The sequence below is a fragment of the Trifolium pratense genome, linkage group LG3 (assembly GCF_020283565.1).
Source record: "Trifolium pratense cultivar HEN17-A07 linkage group LG3, ARS_RC_1.1, whole genome shotgun sequence".
Classification (NCBI taxonomy): Eukaryota; Viridiplantae; Streptophyta; class Magnoliopsida; order Fabales; family Fabaceae; genus Trifolium; species Trifolium pratense.
In genome coordinates, this window is record NC_060061.1 from 28,355,894 (window position 1) to 28,371,481 (window position 15,588).

The following is a 15,588-nucleotide window of genomic DNA, read 5'->3' on the forward strand; positions in this document are numbered from 1 at the left end:
TTTACATAAATAGGTCAGGCTTAGGCTTCTAAAAAGGCCTACGAAGCCTGATAGGCCGGCCTGTTTATAATAATTATTATTTATATCTTATAAAAAAATATTATTTATATAAATACAAGATATCAGAGAATTTTTTATTTTTTTTAACAAAACAGAGAAAATATATTTGTTTTTTATATTTCACGCATATAAATTAAAAATAGAAACCCTACCCCCATTCCATCTCTCATTCTCTCGAGCAAGTAGCAACTCATCCTATATTTTGGTTGTTGGCTTGTTGCTGACTACACTTAGCAAACAATTTGTATTATGGCGACTTTTTCGTAATCGTATTTGTTATTTTATTAGTTTTTAATTATTGTGCTAATCATATTATTAGCTTTTTCTTAATGTTGTAGAAATTATGAAAATTTAAATGTGAACTTTTTAAGGCCTGTTTAGCCTATTTAAAAAGACTATATAGAGAAGCTTTAATGTAACACATACTTTTAAATAGGCTACAAGGCCAGGGCAAAAAAATAACATTTGATAGGCCGCAGACCAGACTCAGGCCTAAAGAAAAATCGTAGGCCAGACTCAGGCCTATGAGCCTATCAAGGCCTGGCCTATTCCCAACCCTATTGCTAACCCACCTAAAACTAAGAATTAAAATAACAAAGAGCCAACATGATAGGATTACTGATAGGTTTAATTTATCCTTTCCTATTGGCGCATCAATCAACAAATTTAAACAGGATAGGATAATATTATCATATCTTGTCTCCTTATCCTGTACATCAAACGAGCCCTTAATTCTTTGTAATTCTTATCCTTAATTTTTGGTGGGTTATAGAAATAAATAAAAGATTCACGCCTTCTATTCTTTTCATCTCGCTCACCTCTCTCTAGTTTACGGCCGCTGCTCTCTCTATCTCCCTTCATCCTCTTCACGTTTTCTCTTGTTCCCAATTTTTTCATGCTTCTCTCTTTGTTTCATTCTTCATAAATCAATTTATACATATCACTCCATGATTTTTGCTGAATTTTTTTGGCGTTTCATTTTTTCTTCTCTTATATATATATATATACATCTTACCATTGATTAATTTGTTGGTGGGAGAAAAAAAAATCTATTTTTGCAGGGACAATGGTGTTTTTCTGTCCAACTGCAGTGTCTTCTAATGTTTTATCAGCGCTTAATAATAATATAGGAGTATTTTGAATCTCAAAAAAAAAAAAACTTTGATAAAATATTACTACTATCCATCTTTTTATCATGTGTACACCAAACACATGATATGATAAGTGTTATCATGTTACTATCATATCCTATCATTATCCAGAGTTTTATCATATCATATCTCAATCCTATCATGCGCACCAAACGAACCCTAACGGTCTGTTTGGTTCGGGGTTTTTGGAGGGGGAGAGGAAAGGTGAGAAAATATTTTAAATTTTACGAGTTTGGTTCAAATTTTAGGAGGATGGTGGGGGGCAAAAATCCCTCCCATGATCACTTTTGCATCCCGCCATCCCCAAATTCGGGAAATTTGGAGGGGAGGGAAGACAAGATTTGTTGATTAATTTTTCATTACATTTCCAAAATCATCCTCAATTTAATTTTAAAATTCCAATATCATCCTTGTTATTTATTTTATCTATAATTCTGCTCCAAATAACTGTACTACATGGCTCTTAATCATATCTTTAACATAAGTTGTCTTGCCTTATAACTTTTTCACTCTTTCTTGTCTGAGTTAGGATCCCCTCTATTTCCAATTATTTTTATTTCCTCATTATTATATAGTTTTAAAAATATAAATATAAAAATATGACATTAAATAAGTCCAAATATCATTTATACACCCAAAAACATTTAAAAACATATTGAAAATAATCAAAAATAAAAAGGATTCCAACTCAAAATTTAGGCACGCACACATAAATAAATAAATAAATAAAAAACAAAATAATCAATATTCCTTTAATTTTTTTTTTTCATTTTGCCTAACATGCAGTAAAAACATAGATAAAACACAGAAACGGTCGTTGTATAAGTACGTTTCTCTCTTCTCGATTAGAAAAATTAAAACATTTTTTCCCCTGCATCGTGTCATTATCTTCCCTTGTGTTGGGTTTGCGTCTCTCTCTCTCTCTCTCTCTCTCTCTCTCTCTCTCTCTCTCTCTCTCTCTCTCTCAGCAGTGTGTGCTCAATTTCATAATCCCGCTCGTTCCTTTGAGAATCATCGTTCGCTTTCTCATTTCTCTTCCATCAATCATGAGCGGCTCACCTGATCCGTTGGATTCATTTCCTCCGTTACGTCTTCGTCAATCGGACGCCACCTCTCGCCGTTCTTCCTTCGGCGCCGACTCCGAATTAGAACGTTACTGCAGCGGTAATTCAATGATGGGAACACCGAGCACAACTATGAGCCTTCACAGTGCCATCACCGTTTTCCACGATTTCTCCGATATCGATTTTGGTTCTTCCAGACGCTTCGACGATGGAATTGCTGCGACGGAGACAAATCGCAAGAATTTTAGGTATGGTTCGAGTGGATTGAAATTGTACGATGATGATTGTGATGAGCTTGATATCACCTGTCTTGATTCGTCGGAGTTGATCGGAAATAACCGAACTGAAGAAGAATTTGATGCCAATGAAAATGGAGGTGAAGTTGGGGATAGAGCGATTGAGAAGGAAGAGGAATTTTCGGAAGGTGAGGAATCTATGTTTAATTATGGGAGTGGTTGTGATGGTGATAATGAGAATGAGTTTGATTCGTTGAAAGGTCAAAACGAGAAGAATGAGTTTTATTTTTCGAGGAATTTGCATTTATACGAGGGAACAGAAGTTCCGAACCAGAATCCATTGTTTATGAATTCTTCTGTGGCTTTTGGTTCACATGATTTGGAAGATTTTTTGCTCCAAAATGGACCAGTTTCTGTTGATTCAGACCTGTTTCGCAATCCACAAGAAAATAATGCTCGAGTTGAAGAAGAGGGTGTAAGTTCCGGTCAAAAGGAGGAGAAGAATGCGGTCATTCTCAATGATGAAGTTGAAGAAACTAAGGATATTGGTAATCCAGAAACTATAGACGGGGTGAGGGATACGGACAGGGCATTGGACACTCCTGTTGCTTGTTGTGAAGTTCAAGGTGCTGACAAATTGGTTGGTTCTTCTGAAACTTCTTCTATCTGTGAGGCTGATTTGGGTCTGCTGTCAGAAGAAGATCCTCAGAAGAATTTGCATGTTACTGATGGTGGAAGAGAGGGAAAGGGTAATAGGTATATTAATAGTGATGAAGCCGGTGCCTCTGGTGATGTTCAATTGGAAAATCCAGAGTTGGATGATTCTGAATTGAAGTTTGACAACTTTCGTGATAGTAGAGTTGATGAATGTTCTTCAGATGCATCCGTTCATGTAGGGAATGTGAATGCAAAATCATTTGAGAACCTTAAACCAATTGTGCTGCCATCGAATGGTGGAATGAGGAAAACCTTAGAGAGGTCTTCCACTTCGACAAATGTATTAGAAGAAAGTCATGTGATACCTAAGGTGAGCAATGAATCCCCTATGCTCTTATATTGTCTTTCAAGTTATCGTTTTGAAACCTTTACAATTATTATGTGTGCTAACTCAATTCATACACTTTTAATTAATATGTAAATCCAAGGTTTTAAATTGTAGGAGGTATAGTTGAGTAGTGGTCATGGTTGCATGATGGCTAATGTCTTCTGATTTGGGATTCAGTTGCAGCTCAATTTTCCTCATGGTGCATTAGATGGTGCAGTTTGTGATTTAAAAGCCTTGTATAAACCCATTGGATTTTATACGGCATTTCTAACTGGATATTAACTAAACAGGCATGTTCAGGAAGACCAATTTGGCTGATTGTTGTAAACTGTTACTTCTTTACATATTTCAATAAGATGTATTCAATTGATACCAGAGCCTGTAATCTACAGTATTATTAATTGTTTTTTAAATTGACATATTGGATGGATGACTTAATTAGTTTTCTCGTTTACTTGTTTTTGCTGTTGATAAAGGCTGTTTTATTTGCCGCCTCATAAAACAGATGTTGAAAAGTGTCGTTGAAGACTGACTTGAGACATTGTAGCAATTATCATTCTACCTGTACAGGGTTTAATGTTTCACTAAATATTGCAGATAGAGGACCTTGAGCTAAATGAATTCCACGATGAGGTTGTTCAGGACATGGAAGAAATTTTACTGGAGTCTATGGATTCTCCTGCAGCTAGGTTTTCCGTGGGTAACAGAATGCTTGATCCGCAACTGTCTATGCCTTCAAGAGATGGTGGGTTGACTGCTTCTACTTCTAGGACAGATGATGCTTACCTGCTAGTTCAGCGCCCAAGAAGAATAGATAGGATAGAAGTTGTAGGTGCAAGGCAGAAAAGAGGGGATGTTTCTTTCAGTGAAAGATTGGTTGGGGTGAAGGAATACACTGTTTATAAAATAAAAGTGTGGAGTGGCAAGGATCATTGGGAGGTTGAAAAGCGATATCGTGATTTCTTAACTCTTCACCGTTGCATGAAAACCTTATTCAACGAGCAAGGCTGGACTTTACCTTTGGCTTGGTCTTCTGTTGAGAAGGAATCGAAGATATTTAGAAGTGCATCTCTTGATATTATTGCAAAGAGAAGTGTTCTTATTCAAGGGTGTTTACAGTCTATTCTCTCTTCCAGGTTCTTTTCAAGTCCTCCAAGAGCACTTGTTTGGTTTTTGTCCCCTGAAGATTCACATCCCAGTTCACCTAAGACAAATTTGCCGGTGTCTCTGTCTTCTTTTACAAGAGGGGAAAACATTCGAAACTCTTCTACTTGGGGGAAAACCATATCCCTTATTGTTGAAATTCCATCAAATAAATCAACGAGGCAGTTGTTAGAAGCACAACATCACAAATGCGCTGGATGCCATAGGCATTTTGATGATGGAAATACTTCAATTTGGGATTTTGTACAGACATTTGGATGGGGGAAGCCTCGACTTTGTGAATATACTGGTCAAATGTTCTGCTCTTCTTGCCATACAAATGATACTGCGGTCTTGCCGGCAAGGGTTTTACATCATTGGGATTTTACTCATTATCCTGTTTCTCAGCTGGCAAAGTCATATCTGGATTCTATACATGAACAGGTAATTTTGGATTTATGCTTTCCCACCATTTTCTCCCAATATTCTTTCTGATGCATGTTTATGTCCAAAGTCTTTTATGTGTAAGTTAACTAGAAAGTGATGTTTCTATTCTATCTCCTTTAAGGAATGGTGTTTATTTGCAACTACAGTGAGCATTGGTCACGCAGACTGTGAAGTGATACAAACCAACTACACTAATGCATACATATTGATGCATGCTAAGTTCTTATTGGCTAATTCCTTGTGCATATTATGGCTTTTATTGGTTTGTGTCATAGCTTAATTTTCCTTGTTATATTCACTTTTAGCTTCCATTGACTTGTAAATTTGTATTTGGATCCAATATAATTCAAAGGAACACCTAAGAAGTCTTCAGAGAAAAAACAATTCAACAACTAGAGAGGATTCAACATGAATATTTGTTGTTTAGACAGATCTTTTTTGTTACTTAGTTGTGGGTCAATCAACATAATATATAAATGGCTATTCTTTTCGCTCCCCTTGTTTGTTTTGACGTTATTCTTACACTTTACCTTACTTGCATTTTTTACGAATGGAATTTCTCCTGCAGCCCATGCTTTGCGTCACTGCCGTTAATCCCTTCCTTTTGTCAAAGGTCCCAGCCTTACTTCATGTGATGAGTGTCAGGAAAAAGATAGGAACGATCCTACCATATGTTCGCTGCCCATTCCGAAGGTCTATCAACAAAGGAGTTGGAAATCGGAGATATCTTCTCGAAAGCAATGACTTTTTTGCTCTTAGAGATTTGATTGATCTTTCCAAAGGAGTCTTTGCTGGTTAGCTTTTATTGTTGGTTTGTTGCATTTCTGTGGTTTAAATGAAATATGGTTTCCATATAAGTTCTGCATCTTGTTACATTTCCGTTGCTAAATGAATTTGGGTTTGATGGAATGATATCTAAAGCCCAGTTTTTATACATGCACTGGTACAGACATGCATTACTTGCTCCTAACACCGAAATTTACATTCTGATCAGTCAGAATCTATTACCAAATCTCCTTATTTTTCCCTTTTTTGATGGGTTGGCTTTTTTTTTGGGTACCTAAATATCAGAAAAATAGTACACTTTTTTAAATGTATTAATTACTGAAATTCCTTTTATGCCCCTTATTTTATTGAAAGTTCTATTTTACCTTGAAATCCATCTTTTATGTGCATGTTGGTTTCATGTAATGAGTGTTAACACTTAAGTGTAGTTTTGGAAAATAGTTAGCATTACCTTCTTTTAATGTGCTTCTATGGTCTATGTGATTTAGTGTTTTGTTCTTATAAATAAGATGTTAGGAACCCAAATTTTAAAGAAACTAGAAAAGTATTATTAATGATTAAAAGGAAAATATTACAGAGATTAAATCCCTATAATCCCCAGAGCTAAGCTCAGAGAAGAGATAATTCTCTCTCTGCCAAAACCTTTCGGTTCCTAAACTGAGAAGATACTGAATACCCTTCCCTCTCTCTCATTCTCCTTCTTATAACAAACCTGATCACATCATTTCCTCACACTCACTGCCACGTGATTATTTACCCCTCCTTATATTTTGATAATATCACTCTCCACTTAATGGATTTGTGCAACTAACTATCCAATTAACTAGAGGAGTATGTATTGTTAATAATGTGGATATTGTGGTCTGAATGAATATGATTTATATCATTGTGAGGAGTAACTGTGGTTGCACTATTTCATTCTTTTAAATTGGTCTGATAAATCTAGTCTCTCTGCATAATGGTAATTAGTCATTACCTGTTCTTGAAAGTTGAAATGACTGTTTGAATAGGTATCTTGGGGTGAGATGTGGTATCTCAAGCATGCAAGATAACAACAATAATCAGCATCCTGAAATTGTTGCTCGTAAAACAATTAAGGATGCACCTAGTATTTTTTAATTTATTTGTTAAAACCCTGGATGGACCTGCATCAATCCATGGGATTTACATCTGTTAAGCTGATCTAAATCTAATTCATAATCTTGAATCTACATATTTGTTTGTAAGTGGGCATCATGATTTATAATCATCTAGGTCTTATGGAGTTACTCCATGAATGATAGGACCCCTAGAATAGCTAAGGTGCAAGTAAGGAGAAAGAAGAGGGGCAAATGCAGGGAATTATGCCCAGAGAGAGAGAATGGGAAGGTTTCAACTAACCGACTGCTAAGTTGGCAGTAGGGTGTATGGTTCAGTCGAAAGGGATATATGATGAGGGAGCGGTATTTACCGAGATTAGGCTGGGACTTAGAACTTCTGAGGAGAGATACTTGGCACTCTCGAATTGCCTAGGCCATTTGTTTTTCCGGTTTCGGCATTTTCTGCTTTGTATAGTTTCAGTATCCAGGACCTGTTTTCACCTTGAAACAAGACTGGATATTTACCATTAATACAGTTTCAGTTCTCTGTTGTACTTATTTCTCGGTATCTATCAATGCATATTTCCTTGCTGTTTCATTTCTCTCTTTTTGTTTCATGAGAATACAAAACAACACTCTATTGATTATGATCATGCGTATGTTGTTATGTGGCATTCCCTATATCTGGTGTTTCTGATGTATAGCAACTGTTATACAGCACTTCCTGTAATGGTGGAAACTGTATCGAGGAAAATCCTGGAACACATTACTGATCAATGTCTCGTATGCTGTGATGTGGGAATCCCGTGTAGTGCCCGACAAGATTGCAGTGACCCATCTTCTCTCATTTTCCCATTTCAGGTTTGTATCTATCAGTATAGTATAGAATTAATTAGGGAAAAAACTTCGTAAATTGAAAAGATAGTGATTTCTTAAGAGTTTTTTATTTAGGCTCCTAATAAATCGTACCATTGGTTACTCATAATGAAAAAAAAATGACCATACAGACTAGGCAAACAGAAAAAGCAGGTTTAAAGTCCTCACAAAGATTTTGTGGATCATTAATTTTTTATTATTGAAATATTTTTGGAAAGAATTTCAGAAAAATGAATGGTACTAACTGAATTTGTGAGATATGTTTATACGCTTATCTATACATCATTTCGTAATTTTTATGAAGTACAAAGCAACTTATATACTAATATTTAGGTTTTATTTTGACTTATAGTCACTCTGCCGGGACCTATGTGCAACCCCCTGCAATATTATTTTTTTCTTCGCTACAATCAAGTCCCCCAATTTTGTCAATTAAAAGAATCAATTTCCCTGTTTACCATCCAATTTCTGTTAAAATTAATCGTTGACACAATTTTCAGTAACTTGTAGCTAAGTTGGTCATCTAAAAGAACATGTAATGACATGTAGCATTCAAATAAATGATTTATTGAGCTCTTTCTGTTTATTTTTTCAAAATTATCAAACCCATTTTAATCTTTCATGGTAGAATAGATCCATTTCATTTAAATGACCAACCTGGCAACATGTCAATTAAATTTCCTGCAGTCCAGAGTTGGGATTCATGATGGACTACTATATTTTCCTTATCCTCTAATGCACTTCCACTAAAAAATTATCAACAGGAAGATGAAATAGAAATGTGCAAATCTTGTCAGTCAGTTTTCCATAAGCTTTGCTTTAGAAAGGTTGCAAACTGTCCTTGTGGGGAACAGCTCAAACTGAACAAGACGAGGAGTTTAACTAACAGAGTACGCCAATGGGGAGGTGGTGGTGGAACGAGAGGAGCTTTGGACTTGTTAGGCAAGGGACTGAGTTCTGGGCTGTCACCTCGGTTTCTCTCTGGATTATTTACGAAAGAAAAGCATGAGAAAACAAGGGAGCATCAAGGAGAAAATATCATCTTAATGGGTTCCTTACCAAGCAATTCTTTATGATCAGAAGTCAGAACCTGTACCTTAATGTTGTATTAGGTTTTTGTCTTTTTTGACTCAAATGTTGTATTAGCTATACCACACATTATGTTGCACATCTCAGGATGTTTCTTCAATAATCACAATTGTGTATGGTCATTTTTTGGGTTTGTCATTCTTTGTAACAAAAAATTATGTATATAGTATCATCAAGTTTCTCTTCTTCATTCTTTTCTTCTACATGTGCTTGCTATTTGCTTCTTTTAATTTTACATTCATTGAATATAAATGTTTGGATTTTGGATTTTTATCGATAAAAATAAACTGATAATCGATGTAGTCTCCAGATAACTATTTGTTATCTGTAGACACCCTATTTCTACTACCCTCTTTTTGCCTATACTTTTCTAATCTACTCTTAAGTTTTAAGGCCACTTCTATCATGAACAAGTTCATCAAGTGGTAATAAGTTCATGAACTATTTGTTATTGTTTTGCAAAAGATTAACTGATACAGATAGCCATGTGCGGATGTCCTTGATGAATAATAAATTCATGAATACTGCTCTGACTCTCTTATATAAAGTTATAGGTTCATCTGACTTGACTTGAATTAGGTGATGACCAAATTTGATTATTATTATAGATAACTTTATTTAAACTCAGCTCATTATTGTACGGCAAGCATCAGCGCTTAGTTAGATTAGTTTTTATAAGAATTCATAACATTACATGTATCATGTATAGGGGGATTCAAGGGTGGGAAATCATGATACATCTCTCACCAATGCACCACACCACAAGTTTTATGGATTGAATTGAATGTGTACATTATAATACGGTGTATTGTCGGTATTATTTATTATTATTTTTTTGGAAAATTTTTTTTTGATTTTTCTGGAAAAAAGTTTTCGATATTTTCTCGGGAAAATTTTTCTAGTTTTTCTTCAGAATAAAAGTTCCCGATTTTTGGGGGAAAAAGTTTCGATTTCAGATAAAAATAATTTCGGAGTTTTTCTGGAAAAAAAGTTTCGTTTTTTTTTTCGGGAAAGAGTTTCGGATATTTTCTGGAAAAAAGTTTTCGATTTTTTGGGGAAAACAGTTTTGAAATGTTCACCTGAAAAAATATTGCTGCTACAAAAAAGAGTAAAATAACAGAAAATATTTGAATTTTTTTTTCCGAATAAAATATTGGAACTTTTCGAGAAAAATATCGGAAACTTTTTTTTTTCCGGAAAATATCCGAAACTTTTTTCCGAATAAAATATCGGAAATTTTTCCCGAAAAAAGAACGGAAACTTTTTTGTTCAGACAAAATCTCCGGAATTGTTTTTATCTAAAATCGAAACGTTTTCCCCCAAAAATCGGGAACCTGTTTTCGAAAAAAAATAAAAATTCCCGAAAAATAATAAAATAAAATAATATAATACTGACAGTACACCATAATATCATGTACACATTCAATCTGATCCACAAAACACGTGATGCATCGGTGAGAGAACATAGTATAGAATCCGCCTCATGTATAACGGTGACATTTAGTATGGTCAAGTAATAAATGTTTCCACCATGGTCAAGTTGATTTATAACCATTTGATTAAATAGAGAACATAGTATTATTATAGTCTCTCAATAGGGTTGGGAAGAGGCCAGGCGGCCTACAGACGCCTTCGGCTTGGCCTGTGTAAGTCTGGCCTGGCCTGTTTATTAAAAATGTCAGGCTTAGACTTTGAAAAAAGCATGTTTACATAAAGAGGTCAGGCTCATGCTTCTAAAAAAACCTACAAAACCTGATAGGCCGACCTGTTTATATTTAATTATTATTATTTATATAATATTATTATTTATATTATTTTTTGCCAAAAAAAATATTATTATTTAATCATATTTGTTATTTTATTAACTTTTAATTATTGTGCTAATCATTTTTATTAACTTTTTCTTAATGTTGAAGAAATTATAAAAATTTAAATGTGAAATAGACTTTTAAGGCCTGTTTAGCCTATTTAAAAAGACTATATAGAGACCTTTATGTAATACAGACTTTTAAATAGGTTACAAGGTTAGGTCAGACTTTAAAAAGGCCCAAATCAGACCAAAATAAATAACATTTGATAGACCGTAGACTAGGTTCAAACACGAAGAAAAATCGTAGGCCAGGCTGGCCCGTTCCCAACCTATCTCTTAACATTAGATTTTGTTTTGTTTTTATTTTTTTTTACATTATCTTCCAGCACCATCTCAAATCCATTTCTTTCTTCTCCATCGATCCACAAAACCTCTCTTCTTTCGTTCTCGACCTGATCTATGTCTCGATGCTCTAGTATCTTTGAGGACTATCTTGTTTCCCCATATTACATACATGATAATCATGGGTCGTTGCCCTTTTTGGGATATGGCGAAGACCCCTCTGTAATTAATTTGATATTTTTTCAATTATTTTAGTCATGGGTTTCAGTAATTTTTTTAAAAAAATTACAATCAATTCCATTTTGGATAATTTATGTATGATTTCATTAAATTTTCGTAGTTTTTTTTTTTTTTACACTATTTAGTTTCTTCCATGGCAGCCAAAGGGGAAACGCGAGTATAGTGCGGCGTGGAAAACGGCAGAGCTTTCTATTTTCGTTTAATTTCAATTTTTTTCATATTTACGGATCCTGCGCTAGGATAAGACGATTTAACTTCTACATCAATTCAATTCTTTTTAGTAAAATGCTAACTAATGTCCTAGGAAACTTGTTAAGGAGCTAAATAAGGTATGAATGTATTGGAAATTGCTAATCTTCACAAAAGAAAAAAGAAAAAGAAAGATATATTTTGCTATTTATTTTGACATTATGTGAACTCATTGCTAAACAGTATTATTTGTCTCTTCCTCCTTCCTCCTTCCTCATCTTCCTTCTTTCTGTGGTTAAGTTGATGTTCTTCAGAAAATTGAAGCTATAGTTTTGTTTAGTCCTAAGCCAGTATCATCTAAGTCTAACACTTTGATACGAGTCGGGGTAGCGCGTTGACAAGACATAATGTTTGAGCTTTATTCCCAAATTGAAAATACCATAGCATGGAAAATGCAGTAATGCCACAGCAAAGTACCTAGAAATTAATCACAAACCATAGGAAAGGGTCACCCAATGAACTTAGTAGATAATATACAAAGTTGAATATCCTATTCCTAACAAAAGCAGAAAAGTACATGGATTTGAACCAGTTTTTCTTATATTTTAGTCTGGAGTAACACTTTATAGGAATCAAGTATCATAAAAGCTCTAGAACTAGAATGAAATGAGACAAGAAAATTTTAGTTGCATAGGAACCAATTTTCAGAAGATAATGGGAAAGGAATAAAGTTCATACCATAGTGGAGCATATGAGGTTGACAAATCAAGAAATGGATAAGGCCACCTTTTTTTCAAGACAAGAAAACTTGAATCAGAAAATAGTATGTTTAAACTTTAATGTGTTTTTTTCCAAGTAATTGAGTCAAAACTAAAAACAAAGGCTTATTAATACCAGAGATTAATGCAAGCATGAACAATCCATTGGAAAATCACATATGTAACTGTCCATAAGCAAAAGTATCCCATTCGAAACCAAGGGAAAGGCTGAAGAAAACAAAAGGAAGAAGAGTAAGAATTTTCTGATATACACAAACAATGGAAGTGTAGAATTAAATGGAATTAAATGTAAGAACTCACCAAGGAATTTAAAGCTGTATCGCCTATGAGGAAAATAGCATTGATTGAGTGCATAGTGATTACTAACTGCAACAAAAGAATACTATAATGTAAGTGGTTTTATTTCTAAGTTTTGAAGTCTCTTAAATCAATGATGAGTTTACAAAAGATACTTACAAAATTTAGATTGTAATCTTTGATGGTTAGAAATGGAACAAATACAAACCAAAATACACAATCAGTGAGCAATGCAGCACCTGCATTTATCTATTCACAAGTAAAGAAAAGAAAACCAATTAAGCCTATTTGGATAAACAACTTAATTAAGCGTTTATAGCATAAACGTTATAAACGTTCATCATATAAGTATTTATGTATAAGCTATTTCTAACAATAAAATGAAATCAATTTTTTTTCATATGGCCCGTTTGGATTGACTTATTTTTGAGTTTGTGCGAAACAACTTATACAAATAAATAAGCTTTTATGTATTATTATAAGTTTTTCAAGATAGTTTATGAAAAAAGAGCTTATAAAGATACAATTTTTGTTAGTGAAAACTTATGAATTAACATCAAAATTTATTTATTTGCATAAGCTAAAAAATAAGTCAAATCCAAACAAGCCCATAATCTATAAGTTGTTTTCATAAATTCTGAAGAGTTTATGGAAATAAGTTCAAAACAACTTATGGACATGTCATAAACTATTTCCATAAGATCACCTTAACAAGTTAACAAACTCACGAATGTTATGCCAACCGATAAGCTCAAATAAATCAATTCAAACATTTTCTTATATAATGAATGTAAAGATAAACCAACCTTGAATTTTAATCACTGATGTATGAAAATTTTCAAGTGTACCTGAAATATGATTTGAAAAATATAACCCCAAGTGCCGGCATGTTGGCGAAGAACAACAACTTCTGAAACTCCCAAATTTTTGTGTTGGTTTGATGCATAAGAACTTTGTGGGAGTACATGAACATCATACATTCCTTGCTCTGCATCTCCATCCACATGATCAACCTTATCACCACTTGATTTCTTATGATGTTTATAACATCCTTGCATAGAGAGTATTGATCCTAACTGCAATATTAAACATACAAGGTCAACAAGTATATAACTAATAAGAGATTAATAAGAGAGTAGCATAATTAATTAATAATAAGATATTGAAGTCTTTATACTTACCCCAAAGTAGAATGTGATTGAAGCAAATGTCCACCTGATTTCAGTAACCATATAAAAAAAATATCAAATTAGCATAAAAAAAAACATGGTTTATGGTTTGATTATTGCGACAATAGTTGAAATAGTTGTCCGGCTATAAATGGTAATTGCTCAAATTAGCATCATTAACCATGTACAACTTGTAAGGCAACAACTTCTGAAGCCACTAGGTTTGATCTATTGGCGAGGGATTTGGATGGTACGCTATAGGTCCTGGGTTCGATCCCCAGTTATTGTAAATCAACAAAAAAAAAAAAAAAAAAAATCTTAAAATTGAAATAGACTTGTAACTAACTAATTAGCATCATATTTTATTTCATGATATTAATTGCACTTCTTAATTTATGTGTTAAAACCTTAACCTATGCATAGACCCTATTCATAATGTTCTTGAAAAAGGAACCAAAATTAGAGACAAAATTCAAAAAAAGAATGAAAAACTTACTGAGTGTAATAGTAGAAAATGCTTCCTCCATCAACAACAGCATTGAAAGTGAGAAGAACCAAAAGAACAAAAAATGCAAAAACTCTAAAAGCCAAAAGCCAAGCAGGGTGAATTCCTTTTAAACAAGGCCTCCAAGTTTCATCTTCATACAAAATTGCTGAATCTTCTTCTTCTTCTTCTTCTTCTTCTTCTTCTTCTTCTTCTTCTTCTTCTTCTTGTGTTTCCCTTTCACAACCATTTCTTGGTGAAACATTTCTTAAAAGTTTTTCATACTTCCATATAAGCAATGATGAGAAAATTATTGAAAACAGAACCCAAATTGAACAAAGCAAAACCCTCCAATTCAACCAATAACTCTGAGTATTTGTCTTAACAGTCATAATAGGTTCCCAAGAGCTTTTAGGAGATCCTGTTAGAAAACTCATCATGAATAAAAATCACTTCTTTTTTTTTTATAACTTCTGTGTTCTGTTTTTTCACAGTAAAAATGCAAAGAGATTGAAGATACGAAATGTTTGAAGAAATGAATGAACAAAATGAAAGAACCCCAGAAAGAAAAGATAGAAACTTTGAAATGGGTCTAATCAAATTCTATGTTTTAGGCACTTCATGCGCAATAAAAGAGACACCTCAATGATAAAATACTCATGTCATGGCCTTTACATGAATCACAACAACAAAGAAGTGCCAAAATTTTGTACCAAATAAGTTCTAACTATTCTTGACTACATTAATAGTTTGGACTAAAACTACAAAGATACGAAACTTAGGATAAATGTTTGAATTTGAACATAAAGATGCATACACCGACAGTTTCAATAGTAGCTAGATTAATTATAATTATAATGGGTTTTAGCTAAACTCCTGAGCAAGGAAAAAAGGTTGAAACTTGCAAGGAAAAGAAAGACAATAATGTGGGTTATGTTAAGAGAGGGATTGGTTATTATACATAAGCTATCCTTATGCACCATGCATAAGTTACTTAGTGCACCCCCAAATTACTTGTGCACCCCCCAAATTACTAGCACACCCCCAAATTTCTCATGCACCCCCCAAATTACTTGTGCACCCCCAAATTTCTCATGCACCCCCAAAATTTCTCGCACACCCCTAATATGACTTTTGCCCCCCAATTTTATTTTTTTGGTCCCCTCCACATTTCTAGCCTAAACCATTTTGTTGTGGGAATGGTTTCAGAGATATGCACTCCAAAACCATTAAGTGTATAAGATAGTTTTAGAGTACAACCCTATAATTAGAATACAAATAATAATTGTGATTTGAAACCAT

At 33.8% G+C, this 15,588-nt stretch overlaps 2 protein-coding genes across 2 annotated transcripts; one reads left to right on the forward strand and one right to left on the reverse strand.

Moving 5' to 3' along the window:
• The first annotated feature begins 2,044 nt into the window (after positions 1-2,044).
• Positions 2,045-9,166, forward strand: LOC123913992. The gene is made up of 5 exons (XM_045964945.1): positions 2,045-3,538; positions 4,154-5,143; positions 5,715-5,940; positions 7,730-7,872; positions 8,652-9,166. The coding sequence occupies exons 1-5, from the start codon at positions 2,258-2,260 to the stop codon at positions 8,961-8,963; spliced, it is 2,952 nt and encodes a 983-aa protein (XP_045820901.1). The 5' UTR covers positions 2,045-2,257; the 3' UTR covers positions 8,964-9,166.
• A 2,461-nt stretch (positions 9,167-11,627) lies between these two features.
• On the reverse strand, positions 11,628-15,192 carry LOC123916357. The gene is made up of 8 exons (XM_045967800.1): positions 14,299-15,192; positions 13,815-13,848; positions 13,482-13,709; positions 12,793-12,882; positions 12,637-12,702; positions 12,452-12,543; positions 12,296-12,343; positions 11,628-12,034 (listed from the first exon to the last, which is right to left on the reverse strand). Exons 1-8 carry the CDS (start codon positions 14,724-14,726, stop codon positions 11,911-11,913), a joined length of 1,110 nt encoding a protein of 369 aa, XP_045823756.1. The 5' UTR covers positions 14,727-15,192; the 3' UTR covers positions 11,628-11,910.
• Positions 15,193-15,588: the final 396 nt, after the last annotated feature.

What these genes read in the sequence shown, in the direction of transcription:
- LOC123916357 (XM_045967800.1), bottom strand. Translation starts at nt 14,726, where the DNA reads ATGATGAGTTTTCTAACAGGATCTCCTAAAAGCTCTTGGGAACCTATT. An exon ending in ATACAGCTTTAAATTCCTTG is followed by an intron (nt 12,544 to 12,636) that starts GTGAGTTCTTAC and finishes TGTTTTCTTCAG; the next exon opens with CCTTTCCCTTGGTTTCGAAT. An exon ending in ACCTCATATGCTCCACTATG is followed by an intron (nt 12,035 to 12,295) that starts GTATGAACTTTA and finishes ATTAATTTCTAG; the next exon opens with GTACTTTGCTGTGGCATTAC.
- LOC123913992 (XM_045964945.1), top strand. Translation starts at nt 2,258, where the DNA reads ATGAGCGGCTCACCTGATCCGTTGGATTCATTTCCTCCGTTACGTCTT. An exon ending in TGGATTCTATACATGAACAG is followed by an intron (nt 5,144 to 5,714) that starts GTAATTTTGGAT and finishes TTTCTCCTGCAG; the next exon opens with CCCATGCTTTGCGTCACTGC. An exon ending in CTCTCATTTTCCCATTTCAG is followed by an intron (nt 7,873 to 8,651) that starts GTTTGTATCTAT and finishes AATTATCAACAG; the next exon opens with GAAGATGAAATAGAAATGTG.